The sequence below is a fragment of the Corapipo altera genome, unplaced genomic scaffold (genome assembly GCF_003945725.1).
Source record: "Corapipo altera isolate COAL_440 unplaced genomic scaffold, ASM394572v1 22b, whole genome shotgun sequence".
NCBI lineage: Eukaryota > Metazoa > Chordata > Aves > Passeriformes > Pipridae > Corapipo > Corapipo altera.
This window is the reverse complement of record NW_020884876.1, coordinates 16,799,325-16,820,195: the sequence shown is the minus strand read 5'-3', so window position 1 is coordinate 16,820,195 and position 20,871 is coordinate 16,799,325. Positions and strand designations below refer to the sequence as shown.

Here is a 20,871-nt window from a genome sequence, read left to right as displayed (position 1 = left end):
TATTCATATATTCATGCTACTTGTACATCCATAGTTTTCTGTGGCAATCCTGCACCACTATATTTAATAATGCAAAGAACTGCTGCAGCAGGGCTGGTTTCTTCTTCCTTTTTTTTTTTCTTCTTTGTCCTGAAAGTATTCCTAAAGGTGTATTGCACCTTCTGCTAGTTGGATAGTTGCCAAAATAGCATTGGGATACTGCCAGTTCTGCACTGCAGTAAATCAGGAACCTGAATTCATATGTTGTATTGTGAATGCATTTTCTGTGGGAAATTTCTTAGGCAATGTGTATCATTAAAACAAACACATTCAAGGACCTGACAGTTGTCTCTGTATAAACAGACACTGAATCAAGGCTTCTTAGCAGTGTCAGTGATCAGTGTTAATCTGTTGACTTTGCATAGCCAGTTCTAAATTTCTGTTACTGTTTGACCTGATTTTGAGACTTCTTTGAATGACAACTGAAGTAATAATATTTTTACTCCTTCTTCGCTGTAAATGCTTCACTAAAACCTATTGTATTTTTGTTGTTGCTGTAATTCTGAGAATAAAAGCTTTGATTTTGGAGCAATACTAGGAGGTGGTTAGATATAAGAACAGATTTGTCTGTCTTGACCACAGAGTATTTTAGATCCAAGATTATTTTATTTTACTACTTCTGTAATTTTTTTTTCTTATGATTTAGGAGATTATAATTTTGTTTTCAATTTCTCTTCTACTATCAAGGGATAATTCACTGTACAAGTTTAGGATCAAGATTTCAGTGACAGTAGATCAATTAGCTTGTTTGTGTTTGTTTGCATAATATATTTATTGATTGCCTGTTTAATCTCCTGTCTTAGACTGACAGGCATTACTGACACTGCAACAATCTTTAATTTGACTGAATTTTCTGTTTTATTTTTATTGATTTTATAAGTGGAAAAGAATACAAATAAATTTAATACTCTAAAGAAAAATATACTTCTGATTATTTGTTTTCAGAATACTGAGTAATTACTTTCCGTGGTTCATTCTTCTTCATTTCCCATTCTTTCTACCAGGAAACAAGACACCAGTTTTCATCTTGTGTCCATTAATAAAAGATAATCATGGACATTAGTTGAAATATGCACTTTAAGATGCTTGTTCAATGAAAATCAAAAGTTCTAAATTCTTAGTTAGCAGTTTTATTACTGAATATGTTTTAACTTTGTCTTATATTTATTCTAATAATATTCTAATCCTCACTCTAATTATGACTTCAATGTGTTCGTATAACAAAAAAGTATTTGAAAATGGTGGCTGATGCATCAAGTACCAATCTCTTTTATTTCTGTGTTTGGAATATACCTGCTAATGTCATCAAGAGCATCTAAAATGCTCTGGCAGATGTCAGGTAACTGCTTAACTGGCTTAATAAGGAGGATTATAAGGATTATAGACAGTGCTGACAATGTTAGTAAATGGTTCTCTGGCTATTCTGAGTGTTAAAATACTACAGTGCTAGTGGGCAGGATCTTCAGGCAATGAGAAATCTACCTGAAAGAATTGTTCAACTTATGCATGTTTGACATTCCAAGGCACTTCAGGGCTAATGTTTAATTGTGGCAATGGTTATTCAATTAAAATGATAAACTACCTGTAGCTTTCAGCAGACAGAAGTTAACCAAAATGAGCAAAGAGAAACAGACAGATTAATCTGCTGGAACAATATCCTGTGGAACATAAACTTGCAGAGCAGTGTTCTTTGTGATTTCTTCTTGTGTTGTGCTTAAATGTCTGAAAGAGGTCCCAGTTCTGACATGTCAAGTTTTCATTGTTTCTCCCTCTCACAGGTGGAGGTCTGGGAGCATGAATAATGTCTTTGGAATTAGTCTGTGCTTGCTTTCTGAAATTTATTCAACTTTGAACAGCACTGAGTATGATTACATGACAATGTAATCTTCTTGGTACATCTTGGTTTGTAATATGTTCTTTTGTCAGAACAGTACAAATGTTAGTTTTGTAGCATGATGGTACTATATCCAGTTTAAATATAAGTCTTGAATGAATCCTTTAGTGGTTGGAATTTTAAAGAATTATTGTCTCCATAAATCAAACCAGCTCTTTCACAACCAAGAAATTGTTCTTGCTGATTTCATGACCTTTTTATGAAGTAGCTTGGAAGATAGCTCTGAATGGAAAGTAATTCTGGATGCTGATGTTCGACTTAGGGGTCCTTCCAGCATCTGGTGTTGCTGGACCATTCAGTCCAGCATTGGAGGGAGAACGGCACCTCCATTGTTTAAGTCTCAGGATAGACACAACTCCTGTAAAAGGAATATTAAGCAGTAATTGTATGGAAGTAATTTTCATGCTTGTTTCCATTGAGACCTGCATGCTGCTTAACTTTTTTCAAGTGCTGTTTTAAAGGAGTTGGCTGAAAAACCAATGAACAGAAGGTGGTTGGAGCACCAAAGACTTCTGTTCAGCGTATGCTTTTAAGTCCAGGTACTGAATTTTGCACGGAAGAGAGGTCTTATTTTACAGAATTAAAGCATGTCTGACAACAGTCATCACAAAGACCTGCAAATTCTTGCCACTGTACTTACTTATTATCTAGTTGAAGCAAAGGCACATGGTAAGCATGTGCTGAATGATTCGTTATTCCAGAGGTTTTAGTAGTTCTGCATCTCGTTTTGGTGGAGAATGAGAATTAAATGGATTGCATTTGTTAAAATCTAACTACTGCTAAAGAAATTTTAAAGGAAAGTGATGCATCAGGACTTGTTAGGGTAGAGTAAGACACTATAGATGGTGTAGATATTTGAGATTTATTTGACCTTTCAACAGGTTGACTTAAATCTTTGTTGTAGCTGACTATTTTGGAGGGTTTTTCCGCATCTTATAAGATCAGGAAATCTGAAAGCTAAAACTGGAACATCTGTCCTACTGTAGAGAGATGCCTTATAGAATCCATAGGTGTAAGGGACACGTGTTGAAACAAGTTATTTCATGTGCATAATTTCTTTGATATGCTGTAATATTTAATTCAGATACAGAGTTTAAAATGTATAGTTACAAATGTGCAGGTGCTGCTGATTGCTTTATATTGAAATAAAATAATTAGAATTAGAAAATAAATCTTTGGTTTTAAGTAGTATATATGTAGCTAATTGGGGATCTGGGAATAAGAAGCTACCGCTTCTAGGGGAATGAATAGATCATAGCATGAAGAGTTTGATACAAGTGCTGAAGACTTTGAGAAAGCCTGCAAGCTTTGTGGGTCTTGGAAGTCTGGAGGTTTATAACTGCTTCCTGATTTTTGAACTTTGAGTGCCTCTGAGGTCTCACAGGACAGTCATATGCTAGAAAATGTGAAGACCTAAGTCTGAAAAGACTTCTAACCCTATCAGTGGTGACAACCTAGTGATGTCATCAGCTGTTGCATAATTATGTAATTGATGTTTTCAGACAGAACAGTTAGTGACAGCTATGAAATTACGTTGCATAGTTCTGTCTTCAGAGGTGTGGTGTCTGGCTGGAGGCTGTAGTTTCATTAAAGGAGTACGTCAAGGAAGCTGAGGAGGGAAACACAATGGGAAGACATTGCAATCCGGTTTATGGGTTTCTGTTTCTAGCTCCTGAATTGCTGTAAATGAAATTCTCTGACATTCTGGGAAATTATATATAGATTTCCCAGGAAATCCACTGCTCTCAAAAGTGCTATAATACAAGAGTCAAGATTTCAGGTCATGCTTTATTCAGATTTCATATAACTGATGTGCAGATTATGAATAAAGCCTACATATTGGTGAGTATTTTGGTATTGGCTTTCAGTTTTGCATCACTTTAAGGTTGCTACTAGAACCTGAGTATTCTGAAAACTTTATCAGTAGGTAGCTCTATCATATTACTTATAAGAGAAGAATACTCTTGGTACTTGAGTACTTTTTTTGTTGTCTTCACAGAGCACGGATCTTATTTTCAGGACAGAATGACTATACATGTATTGATTTAATTCTTCTTACTGCCCCTTAATGTGTGACTTTTGGGTTGACTTCATTCTGATTCTCTGCAGGATAAATTGCCCATGTCATCTTACTTTCTTGGTAATAAATCTTGTTTTCTGTAACTTGGGAAAGTGGATAGCTTTGCTGCGTTCAGTAGGCAACTTTTAATAGTCCTAGGTTTCATCCTGATGAATATCCGGAACAGTAATTGAGCTGAAACCCCCCCAGAACAAACAACAAAAACCAAACAACCCAACCCCCTCTACCCCCCAAAGAGCAACACCCCCCCTCCCTTCCCACAGTCTTAGGTACTTGAAGGAATGTATTCTGTCACTTAAGCCCAACAGATAAGGTAAAATCTTGTCTGCAAAGAAGAACTCTGATTGCCTGCTTGGAGATGTACATGTGTCAGTAATTCCTGATTTCAGTTATTTCCACTCCTGCTGTGCATGTAGCCCTACAAGACTGGAGGGAGGATGGGGAGATGAATTCAAAGCTAGGTAGAGGTGCTACTTATCTGGGTTGGATGAGCTTTGCTTTCAGCCTGATGTGAATCACAGAATCATTTAGATTGGAAAAGAGCTCTTAGATCATTGAGTCCAACCATTAACCCAACACTGCATGGTCTACCACTAAACTACGTCCACATCTGTGTGTTTTTCAAATACCTCCAGGGATGGCGACTCAACTACTTGACTGGGAAGCTTGTTCCAGTGCTTGACAACACTTTCAATATCCAATCTAAACCTCCCCTAGCACAACTTAAAGCTGACTCTTGTCCTGTGGCTTGTTACATGGGAGAAGAGATCGACTCACACCTTGCTACAACCTCCCTTCAGATAGTTGTAGAGAGTGATAAGGTCCCTTCTGAACCTCCTTTTCTCCAGGCTGAATGACCCCAGCTCTCTCAGCCGCTCTTCATAAGACTTGTGTTCCAGACCCTTCACCAGCTTTGTTGCTTTGTGGAGCTTTCACTGCTCTTCCAGTGACAGCTGCTGCTTCAGTGGTTGCGGTGATGATGGACAGCAGTGGTGTCCTTACTAAACTAGTCATTGGAAAGATCTTAACTGATCAGATGTCTTTCCTTTCTACATCAGCCTGACTGATAAATGCTACTGGACCCTCCCCTCAACTGTTCTAGGCTGAAAAAAACCCAGTGTCCCTGTAAGGATGCCTTTGGGGGAAAGTCATCAACATCTATCCCGCTTCAGCTAATTCTGGATGAAATGAAGTTAATACCATCCTGCAAATCCAATCAGGGATGTGTCCTGTCCACAATAAAAGCCTTTTAAGTACAATTTGCTGTTTTCTATATGACAGAAGTATCTGTAGGACAAAAACAGTTTCTAAATTCTTCTGTGGGCTGCCATGGGTAGGCAGTATTCTAGCACTGGAAGAAAACTTTATAATTGGGCTTATTCTCTAGAATTTTGATGTTTAAAACAAAATGTGAAATGTGATTCCAAAGAAAACTTTTCAAATGTGAGTGTTCTCTATTGGGTAAAATGATATTTACATGAGTCCTCAGGTGGATTGAAGAAGTACTTTTGTAATTCAACATCCCCTTCTATGGTTTCTTCTGTCTTTCATTACAGGCACAAAAGTCTTGTAGAATGCAAATGCATTGTTAATGAACAAACGTCAAGCCTAGTACAGAAAACATGGAAGCTTGATTGAAAGCCACACGATGTTTGAATAAGATTGTAGAAAGCCCAGAATCCTTAAAATGAAAGAACTGCATGTGTTTCTTGTAACAGTACTGTCTAGTGAAAGCTGGCTACCAAATGGCTTTTTTGAGGCTTAATTGTAATCAGCTGCGAGTGTAGCAAGTGTTGAAAAGTGCAGGAGTTATATATTATTTTCATATGAAAGGAATAGATCAGTGTTTAATTTGCCTTTTTTTTTTTTTTTTTTGAGGGAAGCATGTGTGTTCTGGAGGAAGGAAAGTGTTTGCTATACGTGTGCGATTTTTTTCAGATGTTTTGCTCAAGACTATATAAAGACACTACTGGTTGTAAAAATGAAGAGAATTAAAACCCTCTCAGTGTTCTTTGCTCTTAAAGACTGTCTTGGAAATATTTATGATGTTTTGACTGGCAGTGAAAGTTTTAAAAGAATACAGTGTATTTCAGGGAAGATACCTTGAATATAGACACTTTATGTACTAATCTTCTGCTATTGTGACACAGCAATATCGAAGATTGTTTTTTCTAGTTAGATAATTAAAGGGTTGAGCTCAGGAGATATGCATGATGCAAATTCCTTAGAGCTTATAAGTTCTCAAATGTCACTGTAAAAATAAAAACATTTTTGAAGTACATATAAAACAAAGGGAAAATAAATTCCATCAGATGGTATTCCTGAAGTTTTATTTATTGTTTTAATCAGTGCTTTCAGCTGTCAAATGAGCAGATGCTTCTTTTGGTTCTATATAAAGTAGATAAAGTATGATACTCATGATAGATAAGTGAGAAGGAGCAAAAACTGTTGAAGAGCCAACTTGCAGAGAAAGAAAATTAACCTGTGAACTGAGAAAAAAAAAATAAAACTGAGTTGGGTGATTAACTGAATGAAATGTCATGCTGTGCGTGATCAAATAAGAAAAAATTAAACCACTTCAGTTAAATGTATAATCATTTTAGCTGTTTGTTAAATGATTCAAAGATAGGTTCAAAAGTAGTATTAAGAATTTGAATATTGAACATATTGCCTGGTGCTTGTGAAAGCCAGTAGCTTTGAAGTAAAAAGATTTCCTGTGAGAAGAGATAACTAAAGCCCCTTACATGTAGGTGTTTATTATTACAAATAATAAAAAGTTAATCAACTCTTAAAAGGAGGGAAATAAAAGATTGTATATTAGTAGATTTCTACAAAAGTGAAAATATTTTCTATTGGCTTAATTTTTTTTTTTTTGCTTCAATTCTTTTATAATTGGAAGTGACTTTCTGGAAGTATAAACAGATCTTCTAGATGACTTTTGCTTTAGAGTTATAAAACCTGTGACCCCAGGTTCTTATCTATCAGACTGGCTTTTATACTTGGTCCAACTGATAATCTTTAGAAAAAGGGAAAAAACTACCACCCCAAAACACAAACCTTAGTGTGTGAAAATGTAATGTACTGTAATCCACATGAAAAAATTATTATTGATATTCTAATACAGTTACTTCCAAGCTCTTTAGGAAATCACTCTCTATAACCATTGCTGAAAATGTCTATTTCAACTGTGCTAATTAGTCCAGATTATTTGTATTTAGAATGACATCTATTGAAAAACAATAAAAAACCCAACAGGCTTGCAGTTCAGCAGCAGTGTTGTTATATGCCTGTCAGCACAGGACTCGTGAGGGAAGGAATGTTTAAAGACATGTAACTCAAGTTCATGTGTATTCTTTTTCAGTTGAAGTGCTGGTTTTCTTGAGTTTGTCTGCTTTAATCTGGTTCTCTGTACTTATGTAAAATGCTCATTTTTCTAGACCAACAAATTTGAGGATGATACAGGTCCATGTGAGAAGCAAGCATGTGGGGCATATTTCGGAAAAGGCAGCTTGGAGCACTTCAACTATATGGAACAAAATGTTGTTTCAGCTGTGGGACTATGATATTGCTTGATTTTCTGTTGTCTGTCGGTATAAAGAAGTATTCCTGAAATCTTCATTTTAAAGATGTTAAGTTTTCACTGATCTGGTGTGTGTAGCTGATCAGTGTGGCTTCACTGGTCAGGTTATCGGCTGGTAGAAAAGAAATACGAGCTCCATCATCTTATTTAGCTCTTTTTGTTCTTGGCCATAGATCGTGTCCTTAATTTCCTCTGTTAATTCTGTGTGTTTCTGATGTTTGTCCTTTCTCTCATGCTTTTATTATACAGTGCAAGATGAAAATGGAGCACATTTTTAGATTGGATGGTTTGCTGGTTTGCTGTCATCTGTTTAAGGCTGACTCCCTCTCTTGTTTTGAGGACCACTTTATATGTACTTCTTAAATTGAGGTTCTTCAACTGAAAAGCACACTGCTAACATGTACATTGCGTACTTAGATTTAAGATTAGGTTTAATACTAGGCTGTCATCATCATTACAAGATGTGGGCTGTTCTTTCTTGAAGTTAGGCCTAATTGTTTCTAAAGACTTGAGACATGTAATTTAAAAAAAATGAAGGTATTACAAATTAATTAAACAATCTGCATCTCTTAGTGGCACTAGGGTGGTTTTCAGATAAGAATGCTCATACAGTTTGTAATGACGTACTTGAATTCAATTAATGAGTTTCTCTGGAAGAAACAGGAGTGTTAAAAACTGAAGTAAAGTAGAGAGATTCTCAGTATTGACTATTAAAATGGACCAAGACTTCTACTGCAGCTATTTCTAGTAAGCTTAATCTATTTTATTCTCCTGTCCAAACATTTTTTGCACTTATCCAAGAAGAGTCTAAGCATATAAAAAGGGTTTTGTATTACTTAAGGAGCAAGATCTGAATCTACAGTAGAATGAACTGGCCTGGATGATGAAGTTCTCGTCCAGTTCTTCTATATCATGAAGAGAGGGGAAAAGAAATTTTTTGTCCCTTTCATTGGGAATTTAGTCTTGTGCCAGGAAGAGACATGAAAGGGACAGTGCATAGTAGTAGCAGATAATGATGACTAACAAATCTAATACAGGTTTATCATCTGTGAATGTTTCCAATGGTCTCTTATCTTGTGGGAAGGTAGACTGATGCCAAAAGGCAAATTTCTGTCTTGAAGAAAGGTTTTAAGAGAACATGACTAGGATTGGGAAAGGAAGTCTTATTTATAGAGGGAAAGAGGCTACAGTTCTCTTCAGCAAGAGGAAAGTAATACATTCAACAGAATATAGTACAATATGTTTACTGTAGCTTGACTTAATTTAAAACACTTTGTTATATTTAATTGGATTTCTGCTGTTATCAAATGGATAGATATATGCTTTTAAAAAAGTGAAGTAAATGAAATGAGACATTCTTATAATGTATATGTTTGCAGATGGAAATTAGAACAGTTTCACATAATTGTTTTATAAATGATTGAACTGGGGCTTCCATAATTTTGAGCATTTTTGTCTCTTAGTTCTTTGTAGTGCAAATTTGGTACTGCTGTGAGTAATTTAAATCAAGTGTTTTGAACTGTGTCCTTTTTTTTTTTCCCTTTTTATTCCAGCCCTGATGATATTGGTAGCTGTTGGTATATCCTGCTGTCTGGTTCAGTCTTCATTAAAGAATCTATGTTTCTTCCAAGAAGCAGGTATGTCAGCTATGAATGTACTGCATTCTATATTTTAAACATAAATCATGAGATTTATATTTTTGGAATTAAAAGGCAGCATCTTATTCTTAATAACACACAGAAGAACACACATAAGCACACTTTTCCTGCCTTTACTGACTGTGGTAACTGTTTTATGCCCATATCTAAAATTGAAGGCATTGTAGACAGGGTACAACCGTGCAAAATGTTGAGCAGATGCTGTCAATTTAAAAAGTAAAACAACTGTTTTTAAAAAGTTAAAAAATGATAAAATGGAGTGAAGTCCTGAGGAGTCTGTTCCTGTGAGTAGTCAAAGTAATCATGGGATGCACTAGAACTTGTGATGTTTTCCTGAGGCTTTACTTACTGTGCACAAGTCTTTGGTACATGTTTTAGTATAAGCTTAGATCATGTTACTTCAGGTTTGTTGCTTCTTTTTAAGGCTGTGCTTCATGCAAATGGGTTTGCCATGGAGAGTGGTATTTTACATGGGAAAAAAAAGTTTGAGTGTCAGACACTCAAATGTATATTGCTACAGTAAAAAAAATTGAGCTATGGAAAAAATGCAAGTGATTGCAAGGATTTTACACTAACATGGCTGAACTTGGTCATTTTAGCAGAAGCAGAGCAGAATCACTAAGATCCTGGTTATATGCATATTCATTTAGACTGTTCTAAAAGGCTTCTTTGGAGCAAGTGACATGTAGTAAAATTTGTGAAAGGCAGAATGAAAGAATGACCTGTCTCTATATGGTATCATGATAATGAAAGTACTGGAAACTTTTTAACCATTTTAAACAGTGGAAAACCGCTTTAGAGCTAGTATTGGTTGGCACATGAAAAATTACATCTTGATATCTGCCTTTCAGTGGATGAGCAGTGCTAGTCTTGGGACTTCCTTTTGGTAATGGTAGTTCTTGGTGCAGTCAAGTGTCTTGTGTTTGTAAAAGGACAGTCACTGCTGATAAAATGGTATATTTGATGTGCCATCAAATAGATGATGTTAAAATTGCAAAACTGGTTATTATAAAAAGTATCACAACAACAGATTAGAGGATCCCTGCTGCTGGCAGAGTGGAAGTGTCATCCATAAACAGGCACTGCCAGAAACAAAACTGGCAGAAAGTGCTACCTTTAGGTACCGGGAGAAAGGATATATAATACCTGAATTAAGGTAGGGTGATTGTATATAGTCTGTGGCAAGAATCTTCCTTTGAAATACAGCAATGTTTGTGCCTCCGCACACTTCTGGACACTTGAAGAGAGGTGAGATGAACAATGAGCTTAAGATTCTTCCTGGAAGAATGAACAGAAAATTTCAGATCCTCTGACACTAAGCAGAGCTTTTAAGGGCTGTTCATAGACAGAAATTCAGAAATTACATCTGGTGGAACAGTGTCTGAGATCTTTGTGAAGTACAAGCATGGAATTTGACATTAGGATAAGTTTCATAGTTGTGGATGAAGTCAAGTAGATGTCAAAGTTAGTGTCTTGGGAAGTGAATGCAAGAGAGACAATTTGTTAATTAAGCAAGCTAACATAAATCTCTGAAAGCAAAATTAAGTAACTTTAATTACAAAGATAGAAATATTTCTAGAGAGTAAAATCAGAGTTATTCTAGTGAGGGGCTTTGTGCTCAGAAGCCTTAGTCATCAAAGGGTAGGTGAGTGCCTTCTTTAAATTTAGGACAAGGTTAATCAGTATTTTTTTCTTTGTAAATGTGTAAGTTGGAATATCTGGGCCTTTGGCTAGTCCATGAATAAGAAACTTGGGAAAAGTGAGAGGGCACTTAGATTAAATTTCTGATTTGGAATACTGGGGGGTAATGAGTGATTTATTGATTTATTTATTTAATAAAGGAAAGCTTGAGAAGGAAATTAAGTTTTTCAGCTTTAGTTATGCTACCAGTGAATTGCTAAGACAGAAATAGTAAACTGCTCAGATATACGTACTTGGCAGAAGAAAACAGACTAGCAGGAATGCTAACGTGAAATTTTCTGTGCTCTAGAAAAAAGGGAGAGACCTACTGAAAAGGCTGCTGTCCAGAAGGAATTGATAGAGTGGTATTTTGAAATCTGAAGAGTAGTGTTAAAAGTGGGCAAAAGACAGTTACTGGATAACTTCTTAAACTGACTGTTTACATATACAAGGAGTAACAATTTCAAGAGCCTTTTTGAGCATTGCATAATTTGTGAGTCTTGCTGTCGTCTTGTTACAATGAACTGGCAATGCTTTAGCAAATGGAGTATGTCCTCATTCATCACTGACATCAAGTAATAGGAAGAGACCTAAACATTGCAAAGTAGAGATCATCTAATTTTGATCTTATTTGACTAAAACATTGTCATTTGAGTAAACTAAATTTGCAATAGTAAATTCATATGTGCACTATTTTAATGTGTTTTTTTGCAGATTAATCCATTTTATCTTTACCCATCTAAAAAACCACTAGGAAATTATTTTGCAACATGTGAAGCTTGTGAGATATTAGGATGGAGCTGAGAAGTCTGTGTAGGAGCAAGGAAATATGTAGAAAGCAAAAAATATATTCCTATCTCCAGATCTGATTGACACAGAAAATTCTCATTTCCCTAACTTTTCTTTTCTCTGAGCTAAGAGTAGTTCATGCCTAAGCATCACCATCCGAAACTCGTAATTTTTTTCCCCATTTTAAAAATATTCTCTTTTTTTTGACAGCCTGCCCCACGCACCTGTAGTAAATCCCTTTCGACAAGTTCTCTTGGCTGCATCCTACCAATCCTGCTCAGTTTGTGAGCTTCTCCTTGCCTGTCCTCCTGACTCTCTCAAGCTTGACTTCATTAAATGGTGACTGGGCAGTAGCTGACCAAATTTAAAATAAGATACATGTTGTCACCCCCCCCATCCCAGCCCCTGAAGCTGTCTAAAAGCATAAGAAATGACAGCCTCCCTGCTTTCCCAGTGTCATGGTTTAGGAATGCCACTCCCTAATTTGATGCCGCTCCCTCCTGAGGCTCTCCCAAACCAGACACTGCTAATTCCCCTCCCCTTCTAGTGGGAGACACAAAGGGTAGAGATTCTGGGATAAGAACAATTTACTGGAAACAGCAATGAGATACCCACCCAACAGTAAGAGCAACAGTACTTATAACAGTGTGTAAAAGAGAGGGTGATTTACATGCAAAATGCTCACCAAGCATTGAACAAAGGCAGATGGACCTTATGTCCATGCCCACCATGTTTTTTATGATTGTAGGAGAGAGTGCCTTCCCCCACCCATAAGATGGTATTTCCATTCCCTATTATCCTTTCCCTATTATCCTTTCCCTATTATCCATTCCCTATTATCCTTTCCCCCACCCATAAGATGGTATTGAATAACACAATGTCTTGGCCATGCCCACACAGCTCCAGGCTCTGCCCCCTCACAACTAATGTGAAAAGTTAACCCTGTCCTTGACCAAAACTAGGACACCCACTCAAACCAGGAATAAAAAATAGTATAGCAATCCAAAATTAAGCGGTCTTGTAATGTATATGGTCAAATAGCTGCTAGTTGAAATAGTTTGAAATGAGTGTCAGAGCTGCCAATTTTTGCCAAAATTTTGTAATGTAGGTGACTTGTAAAATTACTTGTAACTAGCTACTTGAAAAGTCTTTAATTTCAAATTTTAAAAAAAAAAGAGGTTCAAAATGGAATATTGGAATACCCGAAGTCCTAATTTGAGTAACTTGCTCTGGAAACTTTAGCATCTGAACCATGTCTGTTTTTTGAAAATAAAATGAGTTGAATTGTATTTCTCTGTTGCCATATAGCTTAACTTGTATTTGTTGAAATGCTGACCAATCTGTTAGCAAATAGTGTTCATAAGATAAGGCTGAATTTTATTATCTTATTGTTTTGGGAAAATGTGCAATCTACAGTTTTCAAGAATTTTGACCTGAACAATTAAAGCTGTCATATTTTTTGTGACATAAAGTAAAGCTTAATCTTGCTCTCCTATTTAATTTCTGTAAATTGCAACAATGAAATTTATTTGGACAGGAAAGTTTATCCTTCTCCCCTCCCCCCCCCAATTTTACTATTAACATTTTTCAGACTTATTCCTTTACTTTAACATATCAGACACATTATGGTTAAATTAAACATTCTGTAATTCTTCCCTCCCACCATGACCACCAAACTAGCACACATTAACACTCAGTCCCCTCAGCATTTCCCCATAGCATCTGTACCCTGAAGCAGTTCACATGGAAAAATGAGGCTTGTGTATAAAGTCTAGAAAATAAATGAACAGAAAATACCATTCACTGAGGGTTGTCCTGGCTCTTCTGGTTTTCACATGGCCACTGACAGCAACAATGTGACAGTCCCTCAAAATATCTTTTGGAATGGCCTCCAGCATCCCTTGGCCTGCTCCATGCTCTTACCACATTTGGTCATTTGCTTGGATTTTCTGTGTGGTTTTTGTACCAGAACTTTGCTTCTAATGTAAATTCTACTGGTTTCTTTTATATTACTTAAATGGGACCTGCAGTACAAAAAGGTCTCCTGGATCTCCTACAGCTAACCTCATGCTTGCCCTTGGCCTCCATGACCAGAGGATGCAACTAACTCTTTGCAGCAGCAAAATACAGAATTGCTGGGCATTTTTTCTCAAACCAATAGGCTCTGGTACTTGGGTTTTTCTGCTTTTCTCCTAAAATGCTTCTGAGACCATCTGGGTCGTGTGTGCTGTGCTGCTGAGGCATACTGCAATGCTGACTTGACATGTGCAAACCTGACTTTACACTTGTCTTTAACGACTCACTCATCTACATTGTTCCCTTGCTGTAGCCTCTTCTTTTTCTTCTTTGCTGCCATATCCAGTCAGTTCTCCCCTCACCACTTCATATGGCAATTGACAACTGCTTTCCTTTTGGCAAGTTCAAAAATTTTATGTACAAGAGCAATTATTTAAGCTTTTTTCTCTAATTAAAAGATTAAGTTTTGAAGGTGGAGAGAACATCTCGTTTTTACTATTCTCAAAATGAAAAGGGATGTATCTGTATAAATATTGATTATTTAACCCTCTGGTCTTTCCTATACTAAAACAACTTATAAAATGGATTGGAATATTTAATCGTACTGGAGACTCATTGAAAAAATTATGGACTTGTTCTGAATGTGTGTAAAGCAATATCAGTTTGTGCAGAATTTTTTTGTCTTCATCCAAGTGTATCCTGATTAACTTATGAAAGTAACCTTTCAGAAGAAAATTTGTTGGGGATTTTGGCAGGTTTTTTTATTTTGACAGATGATGAATGTGAGTGTAATGGTACTGGAGCAGAGCGCTTGGCTATCTACATACATTTTTATGGCTTTATGTATCTGGAACCTACTTCCTAATTTTTGTGATGTCTGGGTCATACTGTTTTGTGTGGTTTACACATATCTGATGGGCTGTTTATATTTTGAATACACATCTGCCTTTGATCAGTCTTTTCAGTGAATAAAATTACACTGGTAGCTTTAATCATTATGATAAAATCCTTCCCTCGGTATATGATTAATCTATTTGAAACTTAGTGTTTTTTAATAATGGCTATTGCTGATGGAAACCTATGAGATAGCAGAACGACTGGGATTTTAACTGAAAGAGGGTGATCAACGTACACAAATATTTAAACCATGATAAAATCCCATAAAAAGGGATTTTTTTTTTTTTTGTCTGAGCAAGAAGCTGAGAGTTGTAGAACAACAGATTTGGGGGATGCTCAGAATTGTACTTTTGGGAACTGTTGGTTTAGTTGTTTAAGCTGCAGAGGGAGTTGATCAAGAGCTATGCTGAGCTTATTTAGCTTTTACCAGGTTCTGAGTTTTGCTTATGGCTAAGGATTTACAGCATCATGATGGAAGCATGAAGACTATACATTCGAACTTTGTAGAGAAAAATAACTCCCCAGGTTATAGTTTTAGGTCTATTTAAGAAATTACTTGAAAATGTGTGAAAATGGATTTAGTTTTCCCTCAGAACTCTCTCTCTTTAGTATAAGACTTCTATATATTTTTTTTTCTGCTGCTAACTGCTGCTGCTGGATGTCCCTGTAACCTGTTTGTTGTTTTGATATGTCTGTATCCAACTAGTGATGTTCTGAAGCCATGGTCCTGGCCATAGGGGGCAGGTATAGAGTAAGGTATTGTTGTGGGCTGACCGCTTGTGCTGCCTTGTCCTCTGTCTGGTTTGAGTGCATTGATTAAGCATTTCAGTCCATCAACTGAAACTGAAACATGAAGGATTGTGATCTTATGGTTTAGTCTAGGAAAGACTGGGATAATAGGCTGGAGAAAGAAGTTGGAAGAAGTAGTGGTGTCAGTCCTTTTATGACTGAGTGCATGGCTGCCATGAATTACAATGGATTTTAAATAGATCTTGAGAAATTAGCACTGATTGCTTTGTACTGTCTGCATCTACCCAAAAGACTGCCTATGTCCTTTTGGATAGAGATGCTTACTGTTAGTTGCAAGCAGAAAATTACACTTATCACAGTGCATGTGACTGTGTTTGCTTATTGAGACTAAAACTCCTAGAGAAAATAGAAGCTTGCTTCCAAGAGGTAGCATTTTATTGGTAGGGTCTTATCTGGCCATCCACCTTGAATTTGTTGATCTCCTGTTGGTATCATGGTCGTTGTTGTCAGTGAAGCACAGTGCTTGCTCATGTGTGTCACTGTAGCCTTCCTCATGAGCAGCTGGAGCTGCCATGGTTCTGTCCCTGAACTAAGCTCCCTGAGGACTGGCCAGAAGGGAGGGCATGCAGGGAGTATTTCAAACTCTCTGATTTCATCACTTAAAACACAGTCAACTCTGACTGTAGCTGAATTAGCTGAGCCATAAATTGTCTTGTGATGTCACTTGTGATGCTATTTCAGCGACGTTTGTGATGCAGCACACAGGCTACTTGTACCAGTCATGTCACCTGAAATTGTCCTTACAGTTTGAAAAAATTTGTGTACTTTTTTTTTTTAAAATACGAATACTTAAAATTATTTTTACAGTTAATTTTTCTTTTATCCCATCCATCTTCTGTTCTGCTGAGTTATTGAGGTTTGAAACTGGTTATTTTCCAAGTGTGCTGCCAGTATCTGAAGTGCTGGGAAATAGGAGACAGTTCCTAAATGATGAGATTGCCTGGTATCTGGCATTGTTCCTGTCATATTTCAGTGCTACTGGAATTTTGTTTTTGCAGAGCTGATAAAATACTAAGAGACTTAATCTATTACGCTGGCAACTTTTGAAAATAAAAATAGAAATTTAGCATAGTGTGTCTAGAGCTACCAGGCTTTCTTCCAAGTTTGTAATGAGGAGATGAGAAGGTAACAATGAAGCAGAAAGTGTCAAATGACCCGAATAAGTTTTAAGTGAGCCTGAGTAATTCCGATTCCTCTTAAAGTGAGGGAGGCTTTTAGGAAGGGAAATGCTCATGGTAGGAGAAAAGCCAGTTTCAGAAGCTCTCACAAATGCAAACCTTATACTAGTTTCTAGATGTATATACTAGAGCTACAGACTTCTATCTCTTTCCACACAAAAGACATGATGATGGACTTGAGATGGCCTGGAGCACCTGCTGGTACTCAGGTGCATTTGTGGAATGTACAGTACAATTTCTTAGATTTTCTATAGGAGAGACACCATGAATTGATAGTGCAGAGCTTGTAGATTCAAGAATTCTTTTTCTGGTTGGTTTTTCATTGTTTCACACACAGTAATTGTAAACTCAGTCAAGATGGCATTTCTTGCCACTGTTGCCACTTTTAAAATAAGTAAATAAGGTAGACTTTTCTTATTTTGTGCTTTATTCATATCAATGGAGTTTATCTTTCCCATTGAAACTGAGGTTGTGTAAAAGTACTTAGTTAAAGGTATCTACTTAAATGACGAAATTACACTTATGAATTTGTGATATGGAGCATAAAAACAAAGTATGTTACATTGTAAATCCAGACCACTGCTTTTATGGAGAGTTTTACCTGTGAACGAATTTAGGTTATTTTTGCATTTGCTACACAGAATAAGTATAATGAAAATTTTTCAGTGGGTTATAGCCAATGCCAACGAAAAGCAAAATCTGAGATAGATTTTTTCTGTGTAAGCATGAATGTATCTTAATAGCTCAAAGTAACTGAAAAGAACCTTAAGGAAAAATTAAGGAGAAGGGTTTAACAAACTAGATTTATGGGGGATAGTCTTTGAGCAGAAAGAAAGCAGAGGAAAGGAGAGAATCCTTTAAGGTAGCCAATAGAGGAAATACAAAGTTTGTCATCTATGAATGGTACCAACTCTCACATCCCATTTCTTTAAATGTTAGAAAGTTGACTAATTATGACTAAAAATTGAGAGTTCTTTTTGAGAAACTAAGGAGGGGGAAATTCTCTGTGTAATAAAGTAAGTGGTTATTAAATGTGAGACCTGTTATACTGGGATATTCACTACTGCTTACATTGCTAATTAAAGGTATCTATCAGAAGAAAGTTGTTGCTTTCAGAATTGATATGGCAGCTGGTAAGATGACCTGTTATGTAATCTGTTCCGTCTGATTTAAGGTTACCTCTGATTCAATTTAATAATATTTAAGGTTTTGAATTTTAGTACAAACCTGCAAAACATCAACTCCCTCCTCAGTTACTTGAGAAAACTGCATTATAAGATTCTTGCTGAGGTCAAAAGGAAGTCCATGTTAGTTTTATGTGCTCTCGGAGTCTCTGGACAAGTTTTATAAGTGTAATGAACTGAAGTAATCTGGTCATTGCTTACCTCAAAATAACAAAATGAACAGTGTGCAAAAATAGCATAAAGAATACCAAAAAGGGAGAACTACCACCATGTGAAGAAAGGGAACAGAGAGCATTGCTTTTTCTTTACCTCATGTGAAACTCAGATGATTTTCGGTGAAGGACAGTCTTGGTAAGCTGAAGTAATGACCTTTACTTATGTACTTGGAGGACTGTGGAAAAGGTGGAAGGAATCAGAAGTATTGTTTTGGTTATTAGGTTGATTCCGCTACAAATGATCTTTTCTGCAGTATTGAATAACATTAAAGACTTGAAAATGTCTCAGTTTCAAGTGATGCTAAAATTTTCAAATGTTTCTGAAAAACAAAATCAGGGATACAAGACATAAAGTCAAGTGAGGGAGAATTTATTTTTGAATTATAATATAAATAGGTAAAACAAAATTGTCAGTACTACTCCACTGTTTTACTTTGTTTATTCATTTACAAACTTACAAATTTATCTTTAATATATCTGTTTTATTCTAATAGATTTATGTAAACTACTAATTGAGGTCATGTGTTTAGCTGTCCATGTGAGTGAATTGGTTGTATTGACTGAGTTCAGCATAAAAATGCATGTGGAAAATGTCAGTATATGTGGTCTTATTTCACTACTAAAAATCTAGATGACATGCCAGGTTGTTTTATTTTATTTATGTAAAGAAGCTAAAAATTTGTAGTATCTTAGTTATGAAGGTCTGTAGGGGGACTTAAAAATGCCTATTCTATATTTTTCAGTGTAAAAACTCCTCATTTAGAATATAACATCTAAAGTCTTTGTATGACATTGGAAAAATACTCCTCTGTTTTAATGGATTTCATGAATGTTAATAAGCCAAACTGTGTTCACACGAGGTCTTACCTCTTAAGTAATGTTTTCCAACAACTTCTTATTCTTTGAGACCATTATGTAGCTCTTGTGATGTCACAGTAATCTCCATGGCAACACAGACGTCATTAGCAGGAAGCATAAGCAAAGCTGTCTTTATTCAAACCATTTATTTATTTATTTATTTTTAAGGAAGAACAAAAAAAAGTAGGTTAGGAAAAAACCTTTCATCTTTGAATGTTTTCTGAGATAAAATAATACGAGAACTTCTAATTTAAAAATAAAATAAGTATAATCTTTCCCAAAGAAAGATCTTTTGTCAGCTGTTCTGATGAAGTACCTGCCTTCTAGCTTTCTGTGCTAGAGATGAAGCAAAACAGAACTGCTGCAACGAGCTAAATTTTGTTGTTGCCTCTACTAGGAGGTTCCAATTGTCCAGTTTTGTTTCTTTATTTTGTGTATATACTTTATGAATACAGATCTTGAATTCAACAGGAGAATGTCATCAACTCATTTATTTTTTTTATATATGAAGATTTCATATGTCTAAATGAAAGGGTCCTAGAAGAATTTTAATTGGTATTCTAGTCTGAAAAGTATTCAGGATCACCTCTTGATATAAAGGCTCTGAGCACCTACCTTTGTTACAGTAAATTTGCAAAGCAATTTTTTATTCTTAACAGTACTTTTTCAGATTGGGTTTTTAACAGTGTTTCAGCTTAATGTTTTAGTTTTAATGTAGCATTATGAGAAGATAAAGTGAGAAGGAACAAATGTGAAACTTTACACAATTATTTAATTTTTTTTAACCTAAATTGGTCAAACTTGCTACCATACTAAGTCTTATAACCAGGTAAAATTTTAAAATTAACGACGCTTCTCAAAACTTTCCCTTTTCTAAAAGGAAAACTGTATGAAGATCATAAGGCATATGTTTCAGGAGTTGAATGTGGGGATTTTCTGGAGGTTTGCTTCCAGAGAATCTCACTAATTTTAAATTATTCACTGTGGGTTTTCAGGAACTTCTTTTGAAGTGCTTGTAGTAGTCAGCTATAAATTAACAGATTAATGCAACCTCTGATCTGTGTTGCATTTGCATAAGAAATAAATCCCTATGAGTATTATGTAGATACAGCACTATAGTCTGTCATCTCTAAGGATGCTAACTAAATGTGTTCAAAATACTGAAGAAGTTTACTAAAGCTTTCAGCTGGAGTTCAAATTAACTTTCACACACTTTTAGTGGTTTTTTCACACACAAAATTTAAAACATTGATTTACTATAAATGCACTTATTCTATGATTTTAGTATGGTCTAGTTAGTCGTCAGGCATTCTCTCTGTCTGGCTTGCTGGGTTCTTCCCACCTGTACACCCTCCTGCTGCAGCATCAGGGTTATTGCCCTATAAGAGATTCCTCTTCTCCCACAGGCAGCGGGCGGTTTGGGTCCCAAGTCAAGCAGGGATCTGCAGTGATGTTTGAGACTCTTGTCTCTTGTGAAACACTCCTCCCAGAGCATTATTAAGTGGCGTGTACTTAGCTGTGATGTCGCGAGTCCCTTCGCTGACACATGAGCTGTTGTATCTGAGACTGTAAACATCTAAGCTATCATATGACACTGGATAAGTCTAATCATCCTTATCCGTGGTATGCAGTGAGCTCATGTCTCCAGGATTTGCAAGTAGTGACAGGTCTGAAAATGCCTCTTCAACTTATATTCCACTTGCCAGCATCTCAGTTTTCCTTTTAGCTGAAAAGCATTTCTGTAAAGCAGCTTTTTGCTCCTGTTGAAAAAACCTGCTACAAATAAAATAACAGAAAAATATGTAGAAAAATAATAAGTAGAAAAATAATATGTAGAAAAAATATGTAGAAAAAAATATGCAGGAAAAATATGCAGAAAAAAAAGTAGAAAAAAAATGCAGAAAAAAAAGTAGAAAAAAAATGCAGAAAAAAAGCAGAAAAAAAAGCAGAAAAAAAAGCAGAAAAAAAAGCAGAAAAAAAAGCAGAAAAAAAA

The 20,871-nt window shown here is 35.9% G+C and overlaps 1 protein-coding gene across 4 annotated transcripts in view; it reads left to right on the top strand.

Annotated features, from left to right (window-relative positions):
* RAPGEF2 (Rap guanine nucleotide exchange factor 2) overlaps positions 1-20,871 on the top strand; it is a 180,387-nt gene that overhangs the window by 61,034 nt on the left and 98,482 nt on the right. For all 4 annotated transcript variants that reach the window (XM_027635506.1, XM_027635504.1, XM_027635505.1 and 1 more), the window contains exon 4: positions 9,147-9,230. In XM_027635506.1, coding sequence (XP_027491307.1) covers positions 9,147-9,230 — 84 coding nt within the window. The remainder of the gene's footprint in view (positions 1-9,146; positions 9,231-20,871) is intronic.